Here is a 27,120-nt window from a genome sequence, read left to right as displayed (position 1 = left end):
CAGACATTTTAATTCTCCCCTCATCAGGCAGCACAAAACCAGGTGGGAATCTCCCTCTTTAGTTGTCTTAGAATTAAATATTTAAAACTGTTGCAGCATCTACAGACGGATTGCACTCATAAATTCACTATCACTCTCTTATAACTCTAACTTAGAACTTTCCATCTCACATACCATTCTACCATTCTCAAGTTGCTGATCTTTACTTTTTAGTCTTCTGGCTGTCCTGAAGATTGTGCCTGCTGGCTAATACTTTTATATGCATAGTGTAACGCAATTAATTATTTGGCTTAAGTAATAGTGACAAGTCAGTTTACTCAGTTGTGCTCCCGGACATTAAGTCTGTGACAGTCGTTTAAAGCTCCTGTCCTTTGCTTTTTGCCTTTAAACATTGCTGGGTGGTAATGCAGTGGAATTCAAAGAATTAAATGTTCTACCAAAGAGGAATAAAACACTCATTAGTTCTAAGCTTAAGATACAGTTTGTAACACAGCTCCATACATGTTATATATAGGACTACAGTCTACATCATGAAGGTTGTTGTGTCTGGACAGTCTCAGAACTGAGGCTCAGAAAATGACATATCTTGTGTCTGTATGGAAATAACCCCTGTATGGTCTTGCATAGAATCCAAGCAGCGCTACTAATACTCACGATAAATGGGCTTGCCCAGGGCCAATTATTAGCTAGCAGGAAAGGGCAAGGCTGCCTTGCCTGGACACTGAATGTATTTTGTTTTATATTAGGCTACAATTGGATGCATGAGGCGAATATTACTCTGTCCCACTTCATTTCTTTTTCCCAACTACTTCTGTTTCTACCTCCATCCCTGAAGGATACATATGATTAGTCTGTGTGCTCAGTTCTTATTTTGTACTTGCAATAGGTACTGAAGCCTTCAGACCCTTTTTGTCATGATGGTCACAACATATTTTTTAGTTGACTTCTCAGTGTCACAGTAGGCGCCGTGACTGTATGAGTGAATAGGTTAGATCCTATACTGGTCTCATCCATAGAATAAGTAAAGGACTATGTTTTAGCTTACACGGATGACTTAAATTATATAAAGTTACAATATATAATAAATATGTCACTTTATCTTAATTAAATACTGCAACCTGCCTCCTAAAAACACAACAGCAAGTCTGCTGCACTAAAGATGTTCAGAAATTTTTCTGCTCTAAAACCCCTTCATGCCTTTTAACATAGCCCCATCCTGCATTCATGTTATTTTTGTATTTGAATTCTCTTTTTCAAATTGGTCTGTCAGACAAAAGAGAACTGCAAAGTAAAATGTGTTTATCTGTACAATACATTGTAGAAAACCTTACAAATGTAACTAATACTTAACATTACTCACTGTTTTTAAATTAGCATGGTTGTATTCATAAGTTTGTGAGTGTGTGTTGGGAGTATTGCCATTATCTTTTAAACATCATCATTGCTTGCAGTGTTGTAGGCTTACGTCATGTTGCTGCATTTCCTTCCCTGTTTTTTTTGGTAGGCTGAGTATGGACTTGATGGCTGTCAGTACTGAACATGTTCTAAAAGTTAAACATTCAGGCTCTTTGTCATATGCTGTGTCTCTATGAAAGTGACAGTGATTAAACTTGGATGCCCTAGCATCCACGGCAAAAAGCTGTGGTGTCTTAAGACCTCAAAATGTAACGTCATCCAGCCTGAAACAAAAGCACTGCCTTTCATTCCTACAATGTTTGTCCCTCCCAGGGATGTTTGTCAAATCTGATTTCCACAGTTCATCTAATCAGTGTAAACTCTGGTGCCCATCTATGCCCTCCAAATTAGTTCTCTGTCTATGCTTCTGGAAGTACACAGCAGCCTGTGAAACCCATCGCTCAGCTTGCTTTTCTGTCTTTAAAAAAGTAATCAGTAGTTGCAATGAAGGTAATATCCTATATAAGGGTTTCGACCTAATGGAAAATGATTTGACTCTTACGTTACTTAATCATAATTAAAAACACTGCTACAAAGGTGTGTCATGTCAGTTGACAGAATGAAAAAAGTCTGTCAGTCAACATTTACATTTGAGTTTTCAAAGCTATCTAACTGAGCTTTCAAGGGTTAAATTATCGGTGCCTAAATTGCAAGTGCATTGCTGGTCGGCGGACCTGTCTTGAAAACCATGATAGCATATGTCACATGCAGACAACATACATTGATAAAGAATAGCTAAGAAAATAATTAGTTGAAACAAGCAGAAGGGCAAGCAGTATAAAGGGGGCTGACAATTACCGCTAATTGTCTCACGGCCAAATATTACTCATATCTTAAACTGTTTGAAGTTAATTGGTCACCATTTTCAAAGTTTAAGTACATTCTCATGTGTTAGTGTTATTTTGTCTGCATCTTCTGCATTCTGTAGCTCATTCTACATTCATTCTCAGCTAGGGCATCTGCATGCAGAGACAGGAAGAAGTTTTCATAAAAATAGTAGAGTTAAATCTCTATGAAGGTAGATAGATTGAATCAGCCTCAGCACATGCTGTGAGGTTATTGCGGACATAATTAAATATACATCAGGCTTTTCAAGTCACTGTTGCAGAACAAAATGTCAACAAGCTTTGACTTGATGGAGTCATTCCCTGTGGAAAGCTGCATGACACATGCAGTAGCCTTATCAGTGTGTATTCCAAAGCCCAGCCCTGTGTTAATGAATAAAAGAGCACTTGAAGTGCAGATGAGTCATGGAGACACATACCTCAGTATGTTCTCATTGTCGGTTCCATGGAAGAGTTACGGAAATAAGAGACATTTAAGAGACATAGAAGTAACAGATCTCATTAACGTCAAGATTCAGCCAAGATAAAAGAGAAATCTATATACTTGACCACTAATCTCTGAGCAAACATATCTGAGAAAGATTGTGGCTGCGACAGACAATGTCTAAAGATTGCAGTCATTTTTGCCCACTCTTACTTCTATAACGTTTAATTCGGTTACTGTATATTTGCAACAAAACTACAGTGAGAGAAACTCTGTGGCTGTAGAGTATTGAATCATCACTTGAACTTTCACAAAATGCATATATTTTATTGTTTTTAATGTCAAAACAATTTACTGATGCAAAAATATGTACTTGTTTAAGGTGAATTGCTTGCTGACAGATAGCCCATCCTCCTATAAGCCAGTACTTTTGCAAATATACAGTTAAAGTTACTAAATGTAGCTTTGTTTCATTCTCTTACTTGACCTGTCTCGATTTATTGCTACATAGAGTGCCACTGTATGGTAAAGGAACAAAAATGAGGATGAATCAGAGGCTGCACTTCAAATTTCAACTATGCTTCTTTTAACAATGTCAATGGACAATTTACTTTATATTAGGTTTCTACTGATAACAGAGGCCTAAACAAGTCAGTTCATGACTCGTAATCAACATGCATGGAAGCTGGTTTTACACTGATGCTAATCATGATAATAAACACCAGGCAGCAGCAGTATCATAACCATACACCATTTGCAGTTCTCTGTCAATACGCAGAAATTCCTCTGAGGAAACATTAGGCACTGGCCTTTCTTTGGCTCCATTAAAGCTGTAGGCACCACAAATAGGAAATCTTACAATGATCAAAACATTTAAACACAGATTTTCCAGACAACTAAAATGTAATTTAAACCGGCAACATGAAGGTCCCCTGATCTTTACAAAGTACTTACTGAATAACCCAAGCTAAAAACCACTTTGGGTTTAAGCACAGTAATATGGCAGGGGTAATCAGATGTATGGAACAGACTGTTCCATACATCTGAAACACACAGATTTCTATCTGTGCAGATAGAAATCTCAAAACTGCATCAGTAGGTGCTTTTAAAGCAGCCTGGACACATTAGTTTACTGTTGATTTACTTGCTGAACAACAATCACAAGAATTCTTAGTGTGGTCTCTGAGGAACAACTAAAAGAAAAAGGAGCCTTTATTTGTGTGATTGTGTTTGTGTTGTTGATAGTGCATTTTGTTCGTGTGCCTGTCAGGGGTGGCGGATCTACACTAAAATGCTGTTATGTCGGCAGCGAGCATATGAGTACTCGTGTGTCTGTGTGTGAGTTAGAGGGGCTCTGTGTGAACAGGTTTGTGTAAATATAATGATGAGTTATTGATTCGACAAACTTAGATTGAAATAAACACACCGTTGCACTTCATAATGAGCACTTGTTCAGCTGTGTAAGGTGATGCTGAGCAGATGAGCTGGTGGTAAATAGATGTGTCAGAGTTAGTTGTCAGGGCAGCTATGAATACAGATTGTAAAAATAATGTCATCAAGTTATGAAATACACATTAGGAAAAAATAGACAAAGAAAGGTTAACTCATATCAGCGCTACTATTCCTGGATCCATAATAAGTGGGGGCATACATCATTAAAGTTTTTATGCCACGCCAGAAGCCCTTAAGTAGTGCTGCCTAGACAGAACATAACTTTGCTCTTAGCAGCTTTGCAGAATGAAAGCCTGTGATATATTCCTCAAACTAATCATATCAACCCACTGCGCAAGTTCAGATGCTGTCAGACGCATGCTGTTACAGCAAACTCTGACGCGGTTGGGCAATGAGCAAGTCTGTCCGTGTGCTTCCTCACTGGCCTCAGACAGATGTGCGTCATTGTGTTCAACGAAGGTGTGACCGCCATGCAAGGATTGGAAATAATTCCACTCTTGAATTATTCACGGGCAGCAATGATTTGGTGCTGTTCTGTTGCCTGTCTTGCAGGCTGAATGAGTTTAATATATAATGCCTTGGTTCATAGCTTTCTGTTAATTACTTTCAAATTAAGATTTTCAGAGAAGGTGATCATTTTTGTTTGATGACGATGACTGTAATTATAACTCAATATAATTATTATCAATAGTTTAAAACCCGTTTTTCTCACATTATTTTTGTTGAAGAAGCCAACACCAGACACTCTCAGTGCATGTCCTGATAATCTCCAAGTTCTTAATTAACAGATATTTCTCAACCCTGAGGCTTGCATGTTCTTGACAGTACTAGGGAAGTGCTGATTAGCTAAAAGCCTTTAGTTTTTAGTGAGGATGCCTGTTCCCCACGATTTCGTGACTTCTTTCAGGTAGAGTGCTCATTTGAAATGGGTCATTTTTTTTGTTGCTGTGGCCCTTAGACAACTTTACTGTTCAGTAACATGAACCAACACATATGCCTCTGTATGTCATCTTCTTGACTGTCTGTCTGCTGTGGGTAGAAATCAATAGCTGTGTAGTCTAGTACAGAAATGCTTCTTGACTGTAATAGAAACGTTCTTAATGGAAGGTATCTTGTTGCATGTCTCCCTAAGAAGCATACTCCTGCAAAACACTGAACTGTTACTAATACAACTCTGTCAAGGGCTCATTTCTTAGGATTTTGTAAAACATCATCCTATTGATCCTGTGAAGTGGGGCCTACCAAAAAGAGCTGAAATCAAGGAAATTATTGCCTGAGAGTCAATTTAGTTAAATTTTTGTCGCACTGAGAAGCACAGCTCGATTGACCGACTTTAATTCACACCATTCCGACTTAAACTGAAGGATTACTATTTTCAGTGGTTCCTGTCTAAAATGAGGCAATATACCTGATTGATGCTAAGGTATGTACAGTTTGGCATGTTTCTGTTGCAGTAATAGCATTCAGAATTAATTGCCTCATTATAGTTGTGGAAGCTCATATCAGGGATAAAGACATGACCATTTTTCATTTTGTTTTGCTGCAGGTTAAAGCATTTTTCCACAGTTTTTTCACTCTACTTTCCAAAACAGGGAAAAAATATACTCCTATCATAATAAGGAAATGTACATGTACAAAAATGCATTTTTTCAGAAAAAGAAGAAAGAAAGAAGTAGATTAATAAAATAGATCTTTTTATTTTGGATTGCTGTCGCTGGGAAACAGCAGGACGTAGCTCTTAGTGTATCTAAGTATTATAAAGATTAAAATATTTATTTATCTTTTCATCATGCTTGTTTATTTACTGTGAGCTGCTAACATCAGCAAACCCTGCAACAGGTAATAAATGTGGAGCAATTTTGAATATTTTAGACATGAACTGAAAACCATTATTCAAAATGTACCTGGCATTTTTTTTAAACTATTGAATCATTTTTTGAATCTATTAAGTCATTTTTGTCACTCTTAATATCTGTGGCTGCTTTCCAAAATAGCAATGTGCCTCCAAAGTAACCGCCAAAGCTGACAGCACAAAAGCACAAAAGCTGCAATAAGTCACCCTTGTACATACAGCACATCGATGAGCATTGAATGTTACGACCACTCACAGATGAAGCAAATAACATTGGTTATCTCGTAACAATGGTGCATGTTAATGTCTTGGATATATTAGATGGTAAACAAACATTCGGTTTTCATAGTCAGTTTGTTGGATGTGGAAGAAACGGGCACGTGTAAAGAGCTGAGTGACTTTGACAAGGGCCAGATGACTGGGTCAGAGTATCTCCAAAATGGCAAGGCTTGTGGGATGCTCCTGGTCATCAGTGTTGAATACCTAGCAACAGTGGTCAGAGAGGAGAAAAACCATAGATCAGTGACAGGGTGTATGCGGATGTGCTGGAGCAACAGGTCCGATCTGCGGCTGTTCCACCTCGCGACTTACAGGACTTAAAGGATCTGCTGCTAACGTCTTGGTGCCAGATACCACAAGGCACCTTCAGAGGTCACCTTCAGAGGTCACACCACTGGTCTAGAAGACATTTTATATACTGTATGTTACTCAACCAACTGTAATGTCTTCCCCTGTTGAACAGGTGACTACACTGGTGAACACCAGCAACAAAGGACCATCTAGTAAGAAGAAGGGGCGCTCCAAGAAGGCCCACGTCCTGGCAGTGTCTGTTGAGCAGGCTACCCAGAACTTTCTGGAGAAGGGTGAACAGATCGCCAAAGACAGCCAGGACCTCAAGGAGGAGCTCATTGCTGCCGTGGAGGATGTTCGTAAGCAAGGTGAGCTTGTTGAATGTTCTTATGCAGACACAGTGCTTTTGCCTTTTATGTTGTTGTACTGTAGCATAATATTGCTTTGATCAGGTCGCATAACTAACGTTTTCAGTCTGAAATATCCCTGTTTTTTGCTCCAGACATCTAGTAATTCCTCCTTTCCCTCAGCAATGCCTGACTCACATACTAGATCTCTATAGCATAGTATATGATTAGTCTTGTTTCTAAACTTTCTAGAGCATCATTCATCATCAGTAAAGGGTTACACCTGCTGTCAGTTCCTTTCTTTGGTCTGTTTTTTTCCTATATAACTTTGGAAAGGCCATACTTTTGAATATTTGTTTATACTTATTGTTTTCTAAAATCCAATTTAAATCCAACTACTTTCCGTGGGCACTGGATAATTAACATATTGCACATTCTTTTTTTTTTGTCAAACTTTCTGTGAAGCAAATGGAAGGAAAAAAAACATTAGTCTATGACTGAACCTCCCTGTAAAGTATAATTTCACAGACCACATTTTGGATTACAAAATGCATCGCATCTGCAAACATTTTTACTGTGCTCTCTCATGGCAATTGCTATATTCTCATAAATTGTAATACTACAATCTTCTGATCAGGTTTTCAGTGCAATGTTCAGACAGATTTTACACAACAGAAATCAAGCATAAAAAAGGGGGGCTGTTAGGTACAGTACATATTAGGTACAGAGGGTAGACACTAAAGCCTTGCAGTAAAAATATCTTTTGTGTAGATTGTAATCTTTTCTTTTTTTTTGAGAATGAGTCAGATGTGTTGCGGTAACTTTTAAAGGTTGTAGTATGTGACAGTGTTGCATTGGATTACTATAATAAGAGTGGTCATATTTCCCTCACTCCCCACTCAGTATGTATGTATTGTAAATCTGGTAGACAAAAGTAACATCCTAAAACGATGCCATAAATTCAGGCTTCAGCTATAATAACAGAATCGGTACATATATACATTATGACAGTATAAAAACTGAATAAAGTGATAGTTTTGACGGTGTTAATAAATACCTCAGGTTGTGGTATACCTCAGGTTACAGCTTCAGAATGGCTTTCTGAATGTTGTATTTGCCAGTTTTACTGTACATGTTATGTTTCTGGGATATACTCAACACAGAAGTTCATACAGATTTTTACAGATACTGTTGAATCAGATCTCAGTTTAGTGTTGTTATAAGTGAAATGATAGCCCTGCTGAACCCATTTTCTCTGAAAGGATTATAGTGTAAACTCTTTTTTCTGGCCTTTAAAGCTACACGGGTAGAGTGATTGATTTTAAAAATTCTAATGTTTGGGAAAAGTGCTCTGAATGTCAGAAAAAGTCAAATGTGTATACCACTTTAGACAACTGTGAAGTCAACAGTGGCAAGCCGAATCCATTAAATATAACAGATTAGAACCCATTCGTTTTGGGTTTTACTTGGGGCATGCATCTTTGTGAATGTAATGAGCCTAATTCAGGAATTGGTTACCCTAAAGTCATGCATCGTTAAAGCTTCAACTGTCTATAGTGGTGGGGAACCTTGCTGAATTTTAAGACATTATAGATACCCTGTTTCATTAGAAACTATTTGGGAAAATTTCAGGAGTCTATAAATGCTGACACTTCATCATGAATGCAACCCCTAACTTCAACAAATCGTGTTTAATCTTTCCATGAACTCTTTGCTCAGATGGGGCCATGTCACAGTTGTTTGTAGCTCTCTAAAGTTCCTTTTCTGTGCTGAGTCAGTGAATCTTTTTTGCGAAACAAATGTTTTTCCCCGGAATGGAATTGGATTCCGTGTTCAATAACTAAATCAGCAGAAAGAGCAAATGGAGCTCAGTGTATGTTGTGTTGTAGCCATATTCCTCATCCTGCACTGTCAGCTCTACTTGGCCGCTGCTGCTATTGAACACTGTCTTGACTGCGCTGGCACACAGCTCTTTCGAGGTGTGAAGTAGACTGGTGCCATACAGGTCAACATCAAAAAGGACAAGATCATTCTTAGTACTTGTTAGGCATGTGAGCCAAAACCAATGGAAGACTGTGTTAGAAAAGTTTGTGGAGGAAATTCTGTCTTTAGGGCCTGTTTTAATATAGCACATTTTTGCATTTGTGTTTGCATATGTGCACATTTATGTCCAAAATACTTACACTATCCTTTCTAATTCTTTTGACGGTTAGGCTCTGCCCTGTGAAAAAGACAATGAATTAAACTCAGTACCTGTCTTTCCCAGCAAAGTACTTTGGTTGAAAAAAGGCCAACGCTAGTATAGGAGATGAAAGTTAATACTCCACGTCTCCTAACCTTTTACTGTCATTATGAAAAGATGTACATGCTCAAAAGCTGTTCGGCCCACAAGTGGACTGCCGAAGGGGCACCCTTTTCATTCACCTCTTTCATTCTCTTAACTCTTCACTTTTTTGCTAGGTTGAATATAATTACATGTCAGGACATCGAGGGATTCTATATAAATAATATTAAACCTACATTTTAATTAAACATATTAAACTTACATTTTTTAAATTGCATATTAGAACCAGTTACTGATTTTAATGTTTTCGCTGAATGGTGTGTGTGTGTGTGTGTGTGTTTGTGTGTGTACGTGCGTGTGCGTGTGAATATATATGTATGTGTATATGTATATGTGTATATTCATACCTGTATATGTGTGTATATGTATTGGATATTTTGGATAGCGCAGTGGTTAATACTGCTGACTTTGGCGCAGGAGGTCGGGGGTTCGAATCCCGGCTAGTGTGGACCCTTGGGTCCTCAGTATAAGTGAAACCGCCAACTCGAGAGTCATACCAGACGTTCATTTGTCAAACCGGAGTCATACCGGACGCTTTATGCTCAACAAGTGTTCCAACATCCGCACCTATCACAACTAGAGATTGATGAGGTCCAACGAACACAAGGACCTAAGAATGACTATCCAAAGTACCCTCTGAAAGTCTGCTACAGGATCTGAATGCAGCGCTACGTACTATCCCTACTAGGACCGTAACTGAGATCAGCTGATATACATATATAGGGCGTCCGGCTTAGTCATGATATGTGATCAGAGATGTGCACAGAGATGCTTGGCTAGAACAGATCCTCCCAGGGCTGAGACTGAAGAAAGGGCTGAATACTGGAAGAGCATATGATCAGAACAGAGGGGGTTGAACTACCAGAAGGCAGCATTGCAGATGTCCCGGACAGCTAAAAATACCTTGGGATCCCGCAGGCAAATGGGAACCTTGAGGAGGCCGCAAGGAAGTCAGCCACAGCCAAATACCTAGCCAAAGTAAAAATCATGTCCCTTTTTTCTGCTTACTGATTTCTTCCTTCCCTCTTGCAGGAGAGACGATGCGTATTGCCTCGTCAGAGTTTGCCGATGACCCATGTTCCTCTGTGAAACGCGGGACGATGGTGAGGGCCGCCCGCGCCCTGCTCTCTGCTGTCACCCGCCTGCTCATCCTTGCTGATATGGCTGACGTCATGAGGCTGCTGGCCCACCTTAAAATTGTAAGTGCGATCATCACCCAACGTACAGAACGTACTTCTTGAACAATAGTTCAGCAATTTGGTTGCTGGGTGATAATAAATCAAGAGTTATGAGGTAACAGGGTTGTGCTCATTGGTGTGTTGTGTTAGAGTTGCCGTCAGAACTCTGAGATGTAACATTCAATACTCATGTTAATATATCTAACATGTTGTGAAATGACAGATTCCCTGAATGTATTATTTAGACTTGCGTGCACAGTGTACTTAAAGGCCGTCAGATGTGAAAGAAAAAGGACTTCCCTGTGAAACAATATATGCTTTTATCCCAACCTCTGCACACATTAGCATATAGATGAAGCATGGAGGAGCATCCTGGGAACACACATCTCATTGTACCGTATTAATATCATACCCTGGTGCCCTGGTGTGATTAACTGCGCATTCCCATCCCACTCACTCGGTGTGGAGTCATTTGAAGAACTTAAGTTTCTTAGTTCCTTATTTTGGAAGTGGCTCAGGGCTATGAAAGAGAAGCTAATACAGGGTGCTAGAAAGAATGATATGCAATTGGTATAATCTGAAACAAACTCACGCCTGCATGCACCTTCAGTCACTCACTTTGTCCGTCTCTCACAAACACACACATACACACTCAGTCCTTTTTTCCAGCTTCATTTTTAAGACGCACAGAGGGGCTTAATTCAAGCCAGTATAAGCCCTGCCATCAAAGGCCACTTAAGAGTTATCTTTCTCTCTTCTCTCTTTTCCATTACATCTTGTGCGGCACTTTCATTAGGGATAGAAAAGAGTTTAGAATCAGAATGTACCCACAAAAGAGATGGAAATAACTGAAATGAGACCCATTAAAATTGCACATTTAAATGGTTATTGTCTTTTTTAAACCTGGTCGCCATTACACAGGAGTAAAAAATCATTTTCACTTGTGACAGATGCAAATGTTGATGTATTGTTTTATTTTAAAGCATGTTGTAAACTTTATGGCTTGGATTTATTCCTTAAACTGAAATATATAGGTCAAGATCTTGTGTAGGTTCATTTTCAGATGTGTCACAGAGTTTTTGAAAGATTCGGTTTGTATTTGTGTGTGTGTGACAGGTAGAGGAGGCCCTGGAGGGAGTAAAGAATGCAACCAATGAGCAGGACCTGGCCAACCGCTTCAAGGAGTTTGGAAAGGAGATGGTGAAGCTTAACTATGTGGCAGCCCGGAGACAGCAGGTAATTGTCCTTTTTAGATGAAGGAAGCCACCCTGACTTATGTGCCACGTTCGGGCGCAGGGAGATCCCATGTGGAATGGCTTCTACAGAGATAAATGGTGTAATAATGTTAGAGTCTAGCCATTGTATGAGAGGGTTAGACGCTCAAACTAACCTACTTGGTTGTTGGACTGTAGCCACAATCTGACTTGTGTATAGAGAATCCTGATTGACAAGACATCACTGAGTGAATAGCAAGAGTTTTGTGTCAGATCCTGAAAAAATATTGGCCAACTCCAAAATGATGTGCAGTTTTATCTGCTTTTCATTAATAGCATAGTCTCCTCAAGGCTAGCTTTCACAGATGCACACACCGCCATTGTAATGTGTTTAAACAAGTTTCAAGTTTTCAAGGTTCAGGTTTATTCAATCTATATAGCACTTTAAAAACAGGTTTTGCATCAAAGTGCTGCACAAAGACAGACATACAGTGTATGTACACACATACAAGCATAAAAACATATATGTGCATAACAGAGGTTATGGAAAAAAAGCAGGATCAAAATAGAAACAAGTTTAAGCACAATGTAAAAACCCAAGGAATCAGATAAAAATAAAAACAGGTTAAACACAATTAAAAGCCAGAGAATAAAAGGGGGTCTTAAGGCGCATCTTGGAAGCAACAAAAGACTTAGCCTGTATAATAGCCTCCAGCGGTCTGTTCGAGAGCAGAGGAGCCACTACAGAAAAAACTTTATGAAATTTACTCTGAAATGAACGGGGAGATAGTGTCAGGATGGAAGGATATCTTGTTAACAGTGGGGCAGCAGCGTTTTGAATTAGCTGTAAATGGGAGATGGTAGCCTGAGAGATGCCTTGGTAGAGGGAGTTACAGTTGTCCTACCTGAAGGATATTAGTGCATGAATGACTCTTTCTAGATCAGAGGGTGACAAGAAATGGCTAATTTTGGAGATGGTTCTGAGTTGGAAGAACCTGGACCTGACAACAGAATTTACTCGTCTGTTTAAAAAGGAGATTGAACTTTTTCCCATAGGGGAAATTTGGTTATCTTAGCTGGAACCTATTTTCAGTCAGTGTTGTACTAATAGTTGTGGGGTTATGTAAACAAGCCACTGACAAATCCAACACTTTCAAAAGTAGACATTATTACATTACCAAGATATTATGAGTGGTTTCATTCATATACAGTATATTGATAGTTTATAGTATTAGTTACAACTGATAGGCAATAAAAAGTGTACTTTGTAACAATTTAGAAAAATAGAAATGGTACTGATTATTGTTGTATATGATCAGTTTTAACAGAACTGTACAGTAGGTAACATACGCTAAAAAGTCTCTGTTTTTCAAAAGTATTTTTAATGTAAATCAGCAAAATATCCACATCAGTACTTATTTGACCCAGGAGGATTACACATAAGTGTTTCTCTAATATGGTTCCCGGTAGAACACAAAGCTTTTAGAGGATTTTCTTCTGCAAGTGTCATGTTGGAAAGCATGCAGCCTGCTGAACTGTCCCCGAACAAAACACTGAACTGAATCCCGTCCAGCTCCAGGGTTGCTGACCTGCTGACACTGCCCTAACTTTGTGTGGTTGGAACAATACCAGTTCATCAGATAGGACGTTAACTTGTGTTTTTACCCAGTACTTTACTGGAAATTTCTTGTACTGGGATCCGTTCATGGTTTGCTGATCTCTATTGTGAAATAATGGCAGTATCGAAACTTTCCATTCTTTTTCTGAAATAAACCTTTGTCTACTTCACAGGAACTGAAAGACCCCCAGTGTCGAGATGAGATGGCAGCTGCACGTGGGGCCCTTAAGAAAAACGCCACCATGCTTTACACGGCCTCACAGGCCTTCCTGCGCCACCCAGATGTGGCAGCCACACGTGCCAACCGGGACTACGTGTTCAAGCAGGTGCAGGAGGCCATAGGAGGCATTTCCAGTGCCGCTCAGGCCACCTCGCCCACTGATGAAAAGCACGGCCATGCTGGCATTGGAGAACTGGCTGCTGCCCTCAATGAATTCGATGTAAGTCTGCCCGCATTCTGTTCTTCTTTCAGATACTATGTTTAGCGCTTACAGTATATATACAGACTGATATATCCTAACTCTGCTAAACGCACCTACATTTCTGTTTTGTCTTAAAGCTCACAGAGGCAAAGTCTCCTGAATGCAGTAGCAGTTTTTTTCACATATAACTCATTTGCTGCATGTATACATTATAGCACCCCGTGCTTTTACATAACAGTGAGGACAGTATAATCTGGTGTACTGTAGGTGCATCAATATTATCTGACGTTTCCCAGTCGATATCCAAGATGGCGAGCTCTCCTTCTGTCATGTCCGTTTCTGACTATGACCACGAAACACACATAAACTCAAGTCAAGCTATCAATCCTATCCCATTTTCTATAGTACCCCTTTGTGTGTGAATGTAAACATTTCCAGCATCCATAGAGACGCATTCATCACACATTATTAGCAATACACTATACACCAGTAGGAGTTCTTATCTGCACCGCTTTGTGAAGGCTGCCATTGTTGCTGCATCTACATGGGGTTTTCACATGGGGTTTCACACTGAGATGTTTAAAATCTGAAAAAACATTAATTTTTAGTGCCACAATAACATATTTACTTATTACTAATTTTTCTTTGTCTCTCCATCAAACACCCACCCACACACACACATACACACACACTCATCCATGTGTGCATTGTTGTATGTTGATCAGAGCATGTTTTTGTCTTTTTATTTGATCAACCAGTACATTTCACTTTGCTCACCCTTCTGCTCACTCTGTCTGTATTTAAATCTACATGATACAACAAACCAAACTCATTTGTGTTCAAAACTAAGTTTTCTCCATAAACATGATACTCTGCTACCATCTAGTGGTTGTACAGTGATAGTGAACAATGTATGCACAAAGCCAGTACCTCTTTGCTGTTTAGGTTATCATGTGTAGACCTCAGGACAATGAGGTGGTGGATATTTGATCAGGATCTTATGTCATTTTTCATTTCAAATATCCTCATTTAAAGATGTGACTGAAAAAAAGTGTCTGGAAGGATAGAAAATCAACAGTGCTCTGGCTACTGAGTTGCAGGCTTAAGAATCACTGGTTCAGGGTAAAAGCAGTACTTTGATTCATGTATCAACTTTTATAAGACATAATTTACCCTTCAGCTTGTGTCATGAGTGGTAAGGCCCAGATTGTATTTGCATATATGTTTTAGACATTTATTGGACACTTAGAGAACAAATGTAAATGAATGTTGAACTTTTTCCTTCAGGACTCAACATTACAGCAGCATACATCACGATTAACAGTCTACTTCTAGAAGCGTTGTCCCCCAAGAGTCGATGAGTCGATGCATTGGTCATGAAGACTCTGACACTACACAGAGCAACAGTGTGGCAGGCTGTACATTTTACCAAAAAAAAAGTCTTGCCTTAAAATGCTCCAACCACAAAACTTACTATGATGGAAGTAGAGGCAGGCAATAGGAACGCGGGGCAGTAAAACACCGGACTGCACGAGGCCGGGTAGCGCAACTTGTCATTGTTAGCCATTCCAACGCTCTTAGTGCCGCTGCTGTCAGCAGCTCTGCAGGGGAGACACTCTGCAGTTTGATAGGATTCATAACTGATATATGACCAAGACACTGACTTTTTCTTTCTCTGACTGTGTGGAAACCTCATGTTTTTCACATCCCAAATGATGAGCAAAGACACTAAAATGTGAGTTTTTAGGTAAAACATGAGAGTCATGTACAGGAGTGTGGTGTTAGGTGGCTGCTCTGCAGCTGAGCTGAACTACCACTACATGAGCAGGGGAGGGAATGGTATAGTTCTCCTATTTGTAGATAAGGTGTAATGATGGAAATACATCAGTAATAATGTGGAGTGATTATAAAAATTAAAATATTAATCTAAAAATTAATTAATACACAGAACATGATGCTTTCCCAGGGCTTTTCCCAGGCTTCTAACAAATGCAAGCAGCTAACTACTTCACTTTATCATCAATGAATGCAATTTACTGCTTTAGACATTTAGTTTTAGACTGCAATGGAGATTTTTTCATAGAATTGCCAACTGTTCAGTGTATTCAGTGCAGACATTATGACTAACTTAATAAATACAGCATTTTATTACAGCCCTAAAGTGACAATGCTGCATTGTATCATTAAAAAGCATACTGAATGCACCCCAGGGATATTTAGTTTGACAGCACATTCAGTATTGTGCACTGCTTGCATTAGTCTACCCTTGGTAGCAGAAGCAGTCTTAACATTTGTTGTTACACCCTTTTGTAATCTGGATATTGTTGCCCTTTCCTACTTTTAATATGTTAAAAAATTACTTTTATATTGCTTGTTGTCCTAGTTATCCTATTCATTTTATCCTTTCCACTAAAACATATTGCTACACACTGCAACTGTCTCTTTTCCTCCCCTGGGATCATTATTTGTATCTTTCCTAAAACCACGGAATCTGAATCTGTCTAGAGAATCTGATAAGCTGATAAGCTCCGTACTTTAACACAGCTACCTTAACCATTTCTGCAACAGCAAAAGACTTGATTAGGTTTTGTCATTTTGCTCCTCCATATTTCTCCTGTTTACTTGATGCTTCTGTTGTGGAGCTGCCACGCAGTATTCACTGCCACCTCTATAATGACGGAGAATCAGGGGTAGATACTCAAGAATATTCTACTTTGAAGTTATTGTTGTATGTATTTACATAGAATCCAAGAGATTGTGGAGTTTAAAGATTAAATTAGATTCAATACAGTTTAGACTTTTGAGATCAGAATTACATTTGATTAATAAACCTTGACTATTAGGATACGATATTGTGTTTAATTACAGACATTTTTGAATAGCCTAAATTTGGATTACAGAATTCTCTTGGGAAAGAACAGACGCGTTGTATAAAGCAGAATGAATGTGCACACTCTCAAGTATAATGAAACAGAAGTTGTTAACTCACTCAATCTCTAAATGACAGGTGATCGGCAGCAGTGAATGCTCTGATTGCATCTGTACTTGCAGATGGCAGAGGAGGTTCTCATTGAAGTCATTTTGTTTATGATGTCTTCATAAGTGTGATAGAACGATTGTTTTTTTAACAATCTGAAGACAGGTATTCTAATACGAAAAGATAAATATACTCATGGATTCTTCAACCCATCCTTTTGATTTGTTTTGAGGTAATTAATATTGAGTGTACTACTGTGTGTAATGCCTTGATCAGTGACACCCGTATGCAGAAACTGTCAAAAGACACAACTTGTATACACTAGACGTCATATTCTGTAGGTAACTGATTTTTTAATTCAGATTTTTCTTCATATCCACATTTATACATATTTTCTTAACACAAGCTTGACGGTTTAGTTTAACCATAATCAAAGTAGCATACCTACAACCCTTGATATATATACTTTCCTAGACACTTCAGATATTTTCTTCTTTGGTCATATGGTCTTTCCCCTTTCTTACTCTGTTTGGTATGCTCTGACAAACTACAATGCTCTGTATGTCAGGGTAAGACGAACAGCCTATGAAAAATGAGCTGTATGTCACCGTGTTCTGTCCACAGGGTTGCTGGTTTACATTATGTGAGTGACCCCTGGTGGGAAAATGTGGAGATTGCAAGTATCTTATATTTTGGCTTAGTGCTGTTGCTGCTGTGAGGAGAAATATCAGACAAGTAGGGTGAAACACAGACACTGACGTATTTGATGAATAACTAAAAGCTGTCTAGTTCTAGACGCTTTGGGAAAAACTAGATTCTAGTTTCTTTTTAACCTGCTATCCAGTTTTTCGGCATGAGGCTGTGGCCAATAGTAATCACATCAACTCTGTTTTTATGTAAAACAGTGTGGCTTTTTAGAAAAGCAAAAGACCGGCATAATTTGATTCCATTCGGCAGACAGGCAGACAGGCAGCAGTTCAATGAGACAAATTGCCCTTTGCTTAGCCCTCTGTGCTTGCCTGAAGCTGGTGCATGTTTAATTCTTAACTTACCACAGAGACGCAGGCTATGGCCAGGTCCTTTCAGAATAGTAATGACCTGATATACTAAGCTATGAGGCATGGCACTTGCAGGATTGTGTGCGTGTGCATGACTGAGCAACATGTTGTTACGTGTGCCTTTAGAGAGGGTTGTGCTTAGTGTTAAAACACATGTACCCATATACACAACGGTACATTTATTTTTTTATGTGTATGGGCTGAGCTCCTACACTATTTTCCAAATAATTTCAAAATTGCTCTCTCTCTCTCTGCCTCTCCTTCCATCTTCACAAACTTATGAGCACACACATGCTCGCTTTGTTTTCAGTAATGGAGTTCCTCTGGATGCTGCAGAGTTGGACGATTGCATTTATCTCTTTTGGGGTGCTCCTCCCTGTCCCAGGTCAGCTTTGATCTGTTTCTCATCCTTTGACTCTTCAGCAATGGTTGGACGCATGGATGGCAGACCTGACTACAGCACACACACAGAGCGTATTCTCCCCAAAAAGGCTCATTATTGGAGCTTTTTTCAGGGTTTTTTTTTGGATTAATTCTTTTGTTAACTAGCTGAAGTATGATGGTGCTCATTTCATTAATGGAGTGGATGGACAAGTTGTTCTCCCTGCCAAACAGATGTCATCATCTTCCAAATCCTCTTTCACTCCCACATTAGAGGATCTTTAGTCACATAGAAATGTAGATGTATGACTCAATGGGCACAATAATTTATATCAGTCTAACACTTACTTGAATGAGTAATCTCTAATCCACTGTAAACAAGTATTCCTTTTTGGCTAGACTGAAGAAAAGAACACAGAGTACCTTTCATCTCCTCCATCTCAATGCCAAGAATGTGCAGTCATCTGTAAAAGCAGCTCTACAACACAGAAACATCAGTGAGAATATGGATTTCCCGCTATGTGGTTTCTTTTCCATCTTTAATTAGGGGAAAAAACATCCTGAGGACTCTTTATGTGTTTAAAGGGTGATTGTGGCTCATACGCCACTAAAAGGAAAATGGCACGGACGTCGAGCTCATCGTCTCAATTGCTCCTGGAAATGTACAGTCCATGAGACAAAAGGTTAGAGATGATTTTTAAACGCTGGGCACAGATGCGGGTCAATAGCTAGAGTGAAAGGGCAGCTTATGAGTAAGACAAGAATGAAGGGATGACCTCATCAATACCTTTTTTTTTTTTTTTTACTGACACACAGAATTTGTTTTTTCAGCGAGTCAACTTAGGAAACCCAGGTACAAGACCTATTAAGAGAATAAAGGGAGGTCAGCACCAGTTCAGATGCACTCAATTCCAGTGTCGTTTGGAATATAACAGAGGAAAACAGGAGCCCCGCTCCACCTTTTACCTTTAAGAGTTCCCCATCACATATGTAAGCGGGTTAATATTTGATCATTTTTGTTAGTAATACCAATGTTTGACTCTAATATCAACAATTAGTCCATTGTGAAGAATTGTAAATCTTATTCAGATTCTTTCTTAGCTTGTAATGTGGCCAAGGTCCCACCTCATTCCCGGCCCCCCTGAACCCCGTCTGTCTACCATAACCATATGAAGCAATAGCTACAGCAAAGATTATGACATGTTTTGATTTAAAGTACAAATTGACTGTTTTAAAAGGCCTTTAAACAATAAATAATACAAAAAATTTTTACAGACCACCTTATCTCAAATACTCCCCACTGGGTAAAATACTCAGCATGGAGAACAGAGTCTGCCGTTAATTCAGCTAATGTTGGCCCCTTTGCATCTTTGTTTCTTACATTTTTAGCACATAGTTGACTCGTGTAGTAGCAACAATACTCTCTTTCTACACTAAGTTTTTTCTTTTTGTTATTAAGGTGAATTACGTCTTTAATGACCAGTACTAATTAGTTAGCATGCCATTCTGATCCACTGTCTTTCCACCTGTGCATCAACCTGGACTGATTCAGTTGTTGCACTGACAGTTGGCAGTGACAGATTTAACACAGCAGGCTTGAAATAGGTTTTATTACTGCAGACACGGTCAGGTTTTGGTAAAGATGGCACAGAATTTGAGGATAGCAACCTTTAAATTCGCTATGCAGGAATAGCCCTGTCATGTTGGAATGGAAGTCTTTATTTGGGGATCTGAGCTCAGTGGGAGAACAGATGGAGTCGAAACCCAACGGGTATGTGGGTAAAGACCCGCTGTAGCACATACTGGCATAGATTTTTAGGTCACAGCACACATGCACAGTGTAACAATTCTATTATAAATACATAACACAAAAAGAGCAGGAGAGTTACGATTTAATTTTAGCAAATATTAGCAAGTAAAATGAGTTTATATCATGTAGATTATGTACCAAATCATGTAAGCTGTAGGTGGAGAGGAGGAGGACTTGTCACTATCTGTGAGCATTTATATGCAGGCAGGAGACAGACTGCAACGCTCTCCCTCTCACCTAGTAACTGCAATGCACATTTTAATATGCAAAAAATCTTTCTTTGTCTTCCTGTTATCCTCCCAGTTTGAGCCTCCTTATCTTTGTACAGTCAACACCAAGAAGCACCTGCTACAGACTTTTAAACTGTGACTCTGTAGATCTCAGCTGCTCTCGCACACTTATTCGAAGTGTCACACATAAGGGCGTCATCTTGTGAACAGCAACAAAGTAAGTATTTCTCACAGATACATTTTTTAGTATGAAAAAATACAAGATACACTATGACTTAGGTAATGTAACTCCGCAATAAAAACCCAGCCAGCACAAGTATGAGTTACACAAGGCGCTCCTTTTATTCCTCTGCTGCTTCCGCTGCCGCTGCCTTCGATTAGATGAGCCAAGAGGAGTGAGGAAAGGACGGGGATGGTGTCTTGTAACCTAATTGTAATTGCATCAAAATGTCTGCCTCGTCCTCAGTGCTCATTCTTCTCTCGCAACCAGCAAATTAAAATTGCCTGTTTCTGAGCAGGGCTATATGATTGTATTGTTTGAATTTGGAATTCTTTACTATTATTATGTCAAGTTTGGCCCAGCACTGTGTCCTTTTTTGGTGACTCAAAGCATACAGCATATTCATACCATGGCCAGCAGATGGCAGTGTTTAATTACTATCATAACTTGTCCATCCTTTCCCTCTCTTGTTCCCCACCCTCACTCTATCATATCCATTTTTATCCTTTTTCCCTGCAAGTCCTTAGAAACAGACATTTTCAGTCGGGCCCTATCTCTGCTCAGACCATGAGCCTGCTTCACCTTGTACGTTTTTGTACCATTAATGAAATGGAATCTTCTGATGCTGAGATGTTTTGATGTATGCAGATTGAAATTGAGCTTTGTCAAACAGAATTCCGTATTAGGGTTCACCAGATAGAGCCTTGGCAATCTGACCCCTCAGCCCTCATCTGTTGGATAGTATTGCTTTCCTTCTCGTCCGCGTGCCCACAAGAAGAGGATGACAGTTCGCAGGCCTGTGATGTACCCTTCCCTGTCCCAGTCCCATTGTGTCGTCGCAACTCTCATATACCTACAGCTACCAGACATAAAAACACTGTGAACAGTGCTCAGGGGCTGTGTGTGTACTGTATTCACACACGCAGTCGCACACACATTCACACACGAGCAGAAGCACGCACAGAGAGGCATTTAATTCACACACAGTGCAGACGTGCATACACTGGCAGAGCGTAGCTTTGAGCCTGCGGCAGCGATCCAAGTTGCACTAGATCGTTTTACCATGGTTTGTATTTCCATCTGCTTGTCCTCTACCTCTTTCTTCTTTTTTTAGGGGGTTATTTACTCAGCAACATATTTCTCATTGCCCCTCACCCTCCTGTCCTCTTTTCCTCTTTCCTCTTACTCTGTCTCTCTTTGTTCTCATTGTATGACGTATCTCAAACCAACCTAGGTGTTTGAAATGCTAGCGTGCTTACATTCATACTCTGAGCCCATTTGGAACAGCATTGTATTATCATGCAAAACGCTCATCCATATATTGTAGTCACGCTGCAGAAGAATATGCCGGTCCTCACCCTGCATACATTATGGGCTAACTATAACAGGATTGACTTGCTAGCTCAGGAAAAGTGTGCATGACAGCCAGTCCTTTGAATCTCACTGTGGCAAGAATTGCTTCCAAGTGTAAGTCCCTCTCCGAAGGCGGCATGTGACAGGTAATTGGCCACGTTTATGTTTCTGGGATGACGCACTGAGAGACTCCTTGAATTACAGCGAACATGGGAATTCCAGTAAACATCACAGACATCAGACCGGTGAGGAAGAGCCGATCTTCCTCTTTCCGTGTGTCTATGACTCTTTTTTTGTTTAACGTACCTGTGCACGAAGATAGACTTCTGGTTTTCATCTTGGGAGGTTGTTTTAATTCTTCCCTTTGCCAATAGGATGGATGTCTTCCTCTGGTTCTCTGAGCAACATACATGATAGATGGGGTCTTCATTGTTAGTGTATGCGCAGTGACTGTCCAGTGATGACCTTCTCGCGTACTCCGTTTGTGTATGAAACGCCGCTAAGCCAACCTCAGAAAAACAGTGGCTGGGGAGCAACCCGGCTCTAATGTATGTAGATGTATTCCTAACTGAGGGATAGCTTTCTTGGTAATTGCTATATCAATCTGCGCACTCCTATCCATGCTGTCTCATTTCAGGCTCCCTCTTATTTCTCTCCTGTTTTCCTCTTCCTCTCTTGCACTAACGCACGTGCTCAGACACACACACACACAGAGTCTGCCACTTTGTCCCTCCGCATTGTCTCTCCTTCCCAGATTTTTCTCTCTCCTTGACTCACACTGATTCGGCGCTTGAACATGTGGGTGTTCAACATATTCTGAAGTTGAGAAAGCGGCAGAGAGGAAAGAGTATATATCCTGATCATCGCGGCAACGGATACTTTCCGGGTGGAGGTCAGACATAAACAGGCACAGGTGCACAATCATGTACAGATGCGCACAGACCCGAAGCATTAATAAACAAATCAAACACAATGCAGTGTGCCAGTGTTATTGACAAAAACCTTGTTGTGTTCAATAAAACTCCACTCCCACCGTCATTTTCACCTTGGCTGAGCCACGTGTTAGCCCAGAGGTACACCTCTTAATTACGACATCCTTCGCCTGCTGATTACAACACTGCCTCATTCTCCATGGACAGATGCACCTGTCAAGAGAAATATGAATAGGAGGACTAAGCTGAAGTAATGGGACATGACCAGGGAGATAGAGAGGTATTGGTTTGTTTGTTGCTGTACAGTAATTAGCCACTGCCTGGCTTGTCTTGATGGCAATAAGGCATGGACGAGCTGTGGAGGAGGCAGAAGGAGAGTGGGAGGGGTCATTGGTAAACAGGATTCAGAGATCCACACTAGTTACAGTCAGAGCCCTAAAGCCTTAGGTCTGTTATGATCCGTCTCTCCAGTTCTTCTTTTCCACAAAGCTCAGTTTACAGCTTTCAGAAATTACTCATTTCCTCTTGTTTATCTTCAGTTATAGATTTAGTCTTGTTAGAATAGACTGACTGGTGTTTTGCCCTGGCACTTCTGCAGTTTTTGAATTTAAATATCTCCATGACACACCCAACATAGTGAAAGTGCATAGTAAGTAGGACATTTATTATAATACAACAGATGGTTTATCATAGCAATACATCCTCAAATATTCCCATCTGAGGTTTGCTTCAGTTTATCTCTGTTAGTATTGCATGTTACAAGCAAATATTCACAACTGTTTTTCTTGGCTCACGCTCTCAGTTAGAAGGAAAGGATGATGATTAACGGTGCGGTTAGAGTATATTCCAACCACTCTCTCCATATATGGACAGCCACCTTTAAATTAAATGGCAACATAACCAAAGTGAATTACCTCACTGCATCTTCAGACCTCTCAGCATAAAACTCTTGGGAGTTGATTTTTGAGTGGGCGCAGCAAATTACTTTTTTTTTTTTTTAAAGGTATCCTGCCTCCCAGTCAAGGTCTTCTCCTTAGGATCATCACATGCCAGTTTGCCCACTCATCTCTGTTCAACCTCATGGATGTGGGGGCATGCTGACTCTTGTACGTACAGTACATGTACTGTGTGCAGGCACACAGAGACACACACATACACACAGGCTAGTAGACAGTATCCCTGCTTAAGGCCAATCTGACTGTCCTTGCTAGTCACAAAAACTACATTTCTTTGCAAAAGGTTTTCATGACTTTTTGAAATGCACTATTTCCTCCTACACATATTCTTGTACTACTCTGAACAAAAATATGGACATGCGCACAAATACAGACTTACACGGTATCCTGTTATAGAGGGTATTTTTTCTGCAAAGGGATATATCTGGCAGGGAACTCCTGGTAGATTTGAGACAAAACCTAACCAAAAGATTATAAATGAGCTGCTTGTCTGATTTTCAGTCTGCACGTTGCTAAGCTAAAGCTCCCTACCTCAAAGGCTGACTGTATAGAAAGGCAAAGAAGCTTCCTTTCTCTAGACCAAATATCTACAAATATTCCCTAGTATACATTTTAGACGACCAAAAACAAGTTAAATATGCTACCAAATCGCTTGACTTTAGCTGCACAGTTGTTCTGTAATGTGACATATCTATATGTACTGCATTCAGAACTAGACAGTGAAATTTTATGGCTTACATGTAGAAACTTTTAAAATTATTCTTAGTGGTAAGTATCCTGAATCATTAATTTACACACGACAGTGTGTTTTTTATTATACACTGATAAACCTGAGGCATAGAGGGGGTATACAGTCTCTCAGGGGTGAGTCCTCCAAAGCCTGGAATGGAGATAGTGGCATTGCCTTGGGGATTTACCAGACACACATTCAAGAAATTTAAGAGTTTAAGGCAAATCAGTTCAGAGTTGTCTGACTTGAGTTACCTGCTTAAGTTCTACAGATAAGTCAGTGGATACACAGGAAAGCTATTCATATTTAGCTAAAAGCTACAAATTTGATTTTGATTTGGCACGCCCAAAGCCAAAACTATTATAATTTGCAGTGCATTATGTTAAAGAACTTAAGAACAAATGTTGACTGGATTGATTAAAAAAAAAAAAAAAAAAGAACAAACTGATAGATGGATAGAAGGATGCATAGATAGTTTGGCTATTTCATAATAGAAGAGTAAAAATCCGTTCTGTACACTAGAGCAACAGAAGAAGTTGGAGAAGTTGAAGCAGCCAAAGAAAGTACTTGTGTTTGAATTGATAGTGTGCTACTATTCTTTAGCAGGACTTTGTTGCCCAGATGCACTGGGCTTTGATTTTTTTTTTTTTTTCACCTCAACTTTAGGCAGTCATAAAAATTCTTAAACAGCTCAACTAGGATTTCAATAGGCAAGGGATACCGACCAATAGCTAAGCCTGCATGTTTGAGTAGTGCAGCACTCAGAAACTGTATAACTTTCCCCTGTGCCTTCCAGAATGGAAGAGATGCCCTATATTCCTGATCTATGTTTGGAAGTAGCACTAATGCACCAGTGAAGTATCTTAGATGAGTGTAACTTTGTTGATGGGCCAATTTAGCTGTCACTTTGAGATAATGGAGTGTTCCATGGCAGAAAGTACATCCACATTCAGCGATGATCCAGCGCCCAGCCATCCCAGATCCAAGCTGAGGCCAATTCCTCTCTTCTGTTTCTTTCATACTCAAAACAAATTTTGTTTTCCATTTCTTAAAACAAGGGACAGGAAAATTTTGAGACTGCAAGTTAGTCCGAGTTGTATAAAAACTTCTGCTTCTAAAAAAGTCTGCTTGATCAGACACAAACACAACCAAAAACACTAACTTAGTTGAAGGACAAGGTGTTCCCATTACCGACATGTCAAGTCTAAGTTCTCATTAAAGCCATGCTTTTATAATCTCAAGGTTTAACAGTGTGTTCATGCGGTATTTTCTTTTCTACTTTCAAGTTGAAAACAAGATACTCTTTGGATGATAACTAAGAGTCAGATGATTCTTCTCCTCTCATCAGCATAGCTTTCATTGTCAAGACTAATTTTGCAGCAATGAAATTGACTGCTCTCTTTCATACTTTTGCTTTCCCAGAATTATGTCTTCATCTTGTTAGTTCCACATCTTTTGCCTTTATCCCTTTTCCAGTCTTTTAAGTCTTGTAATGGTGCCTGCTAAAGCATCCACAGTGTGTACATCGTTACTGTGTGCAGTTTTTCTTTCACTTTCAGCCTCAATGGCATCCGATAGCAAATGAGTCTTGGCTGAGGGTTGTGAGCTTTTTCTAAAAACTATCTAGCAGAAGCTGCAGCAGTTAAATGAGAAACTTTTGAAAATGATTTTTCCTTCCTTTCCAAGACCACTGGCTGCCTACTCTCCATCCCCATAGCCTCTTCACACAGAGGTAAATACCCAGGTACATACTCACTAGTGGAAGCCCTACATATACATCCCTTCTCATTTAGCAAATCATGTGAAACCCAAACAAATGATTGAACATCAAACAAATGACTGTAAATCTTGAGTTAAAGACCATGATCTAATCTGCCTGTTTGAAAAAAGTGTGCTTTTTCACTGATCTAAAGCCTTTCATGCTCTGCAAATAAGAAAGCGAGTGATGTAGAAAATGTGTTGTTTGCAAATTTACTGCCAGTCCTGTTCTTTGTGCTGCCTTTGCATCAACTCTTGATTCTATTTAATGCTGGTTCAGTGGGGTGTCCTGGTACTTAGGCTTGCTACTACAAATGACATGCCCATGCTACATGCTGTGCTGCTGCCTCACTATCTGCTATTTAACAAGTGTTGTTCACTGTTCTATCTAAGTTAATTTAAATTTTGAAAGAAGTTGGCAGCTCTTAACACAAGGCAATCGAATAAGCATCCATTTTTTTCCAACATCCAAAAAAAACCTTGCTGTTGTTCCTGTTTGGATTGTCTTCATGGCTCCACATTGTGTATGACCTCACAGTTGCACTGGCTATAGGTCACGTCCCACTGTAAACACAACAAAGTCAGACATTCAGATCAGCCTGCAGGTTTAACCCTAAAGAGGCTCTACAGTCTGCAGCAGAAAAGACAGTTGTAATCGATTATTGAGGTAATAATATTGAATGATTACCTGCGTATGAAAGTCCAAATTATTGTTTTGGAGGTTTGGTTCAATGTTGGACTTGTTTACAGTCTGTCCGAAACTTGCATTTTCTTGGCAGAGTATTTTTGTCCACTATCGCTAGTCCTCCATGACAAAAATGAGTACAATATAACACGCACCTATAGCTACACAATGGCAATAAAAACCAAGTTGGAAAAATATGGAATTATTTTGCTTTTCTTACACATATACAGTAGATACATGTATATGCAGATTTTTTTTCTCTATTTTGTAGAAAGACGGCTTTTGTGAGGTCCCACAAGCCATTGTATG

General features: G+C 39.6%; 1 protein-coding gene across 2 annotated transcripts in view; it reads left to right on the top strand.

Moving 5' to 3' along the window:
- Positions 1 to 27,120, top strand: part of ctnna2 (catenin (cadherin-associated protein), alpha 2) — a 347,985-nt gene that overhangs the window by 90,408 nt on the left and 230,457 nt on the right. For both annotated transcript variants that reach the window (XM_040147173.1, XM_040147174.1), the window contains exons 3-6: positions 6,771 to 6,966; positions 10,322 to 10,488; positions 11,584 to 11,703; positions 13,473 to 13,739. In XM_040147173.1, the coding sequence (XP_040003107.1) occupies positions 6,771 to 6,966; positions 10,322 to 10,488; positions 11,584 to 11,703; positions 13,473 to 13,739 (750 nt within the window). The remainder of the gene's footprint in view (positions 1 to 6,770; positions 6,967 to 10,321; positions 10,489 to 11,583; positions 11,704 to 13,472; positions 13,740 to 27,120) is intronic.

The sequence above is a fragment of the Xiphias gladius genome, chromosome 15, assembly GCF_016859285.1.
Source record: "Xiphias gladius isolate SHS-SW01 ecotype Sanya breed wild chromosome 15, ASM1685928v1, whole genome shotgun sequence".
In the NCBI taxonomy this organism is placed as follows: Eukaryota; Metazoa; Chordata; class Actinopteri; order Istiophoriformes; family Xiphiidae; genus Xiphias; species Xiphias gladius.
The sequence above is the reverse complement of the archived record's forward strand: the minus strand, read 5'-3'. Positions and strand labels throughout refer to the sequence as shown.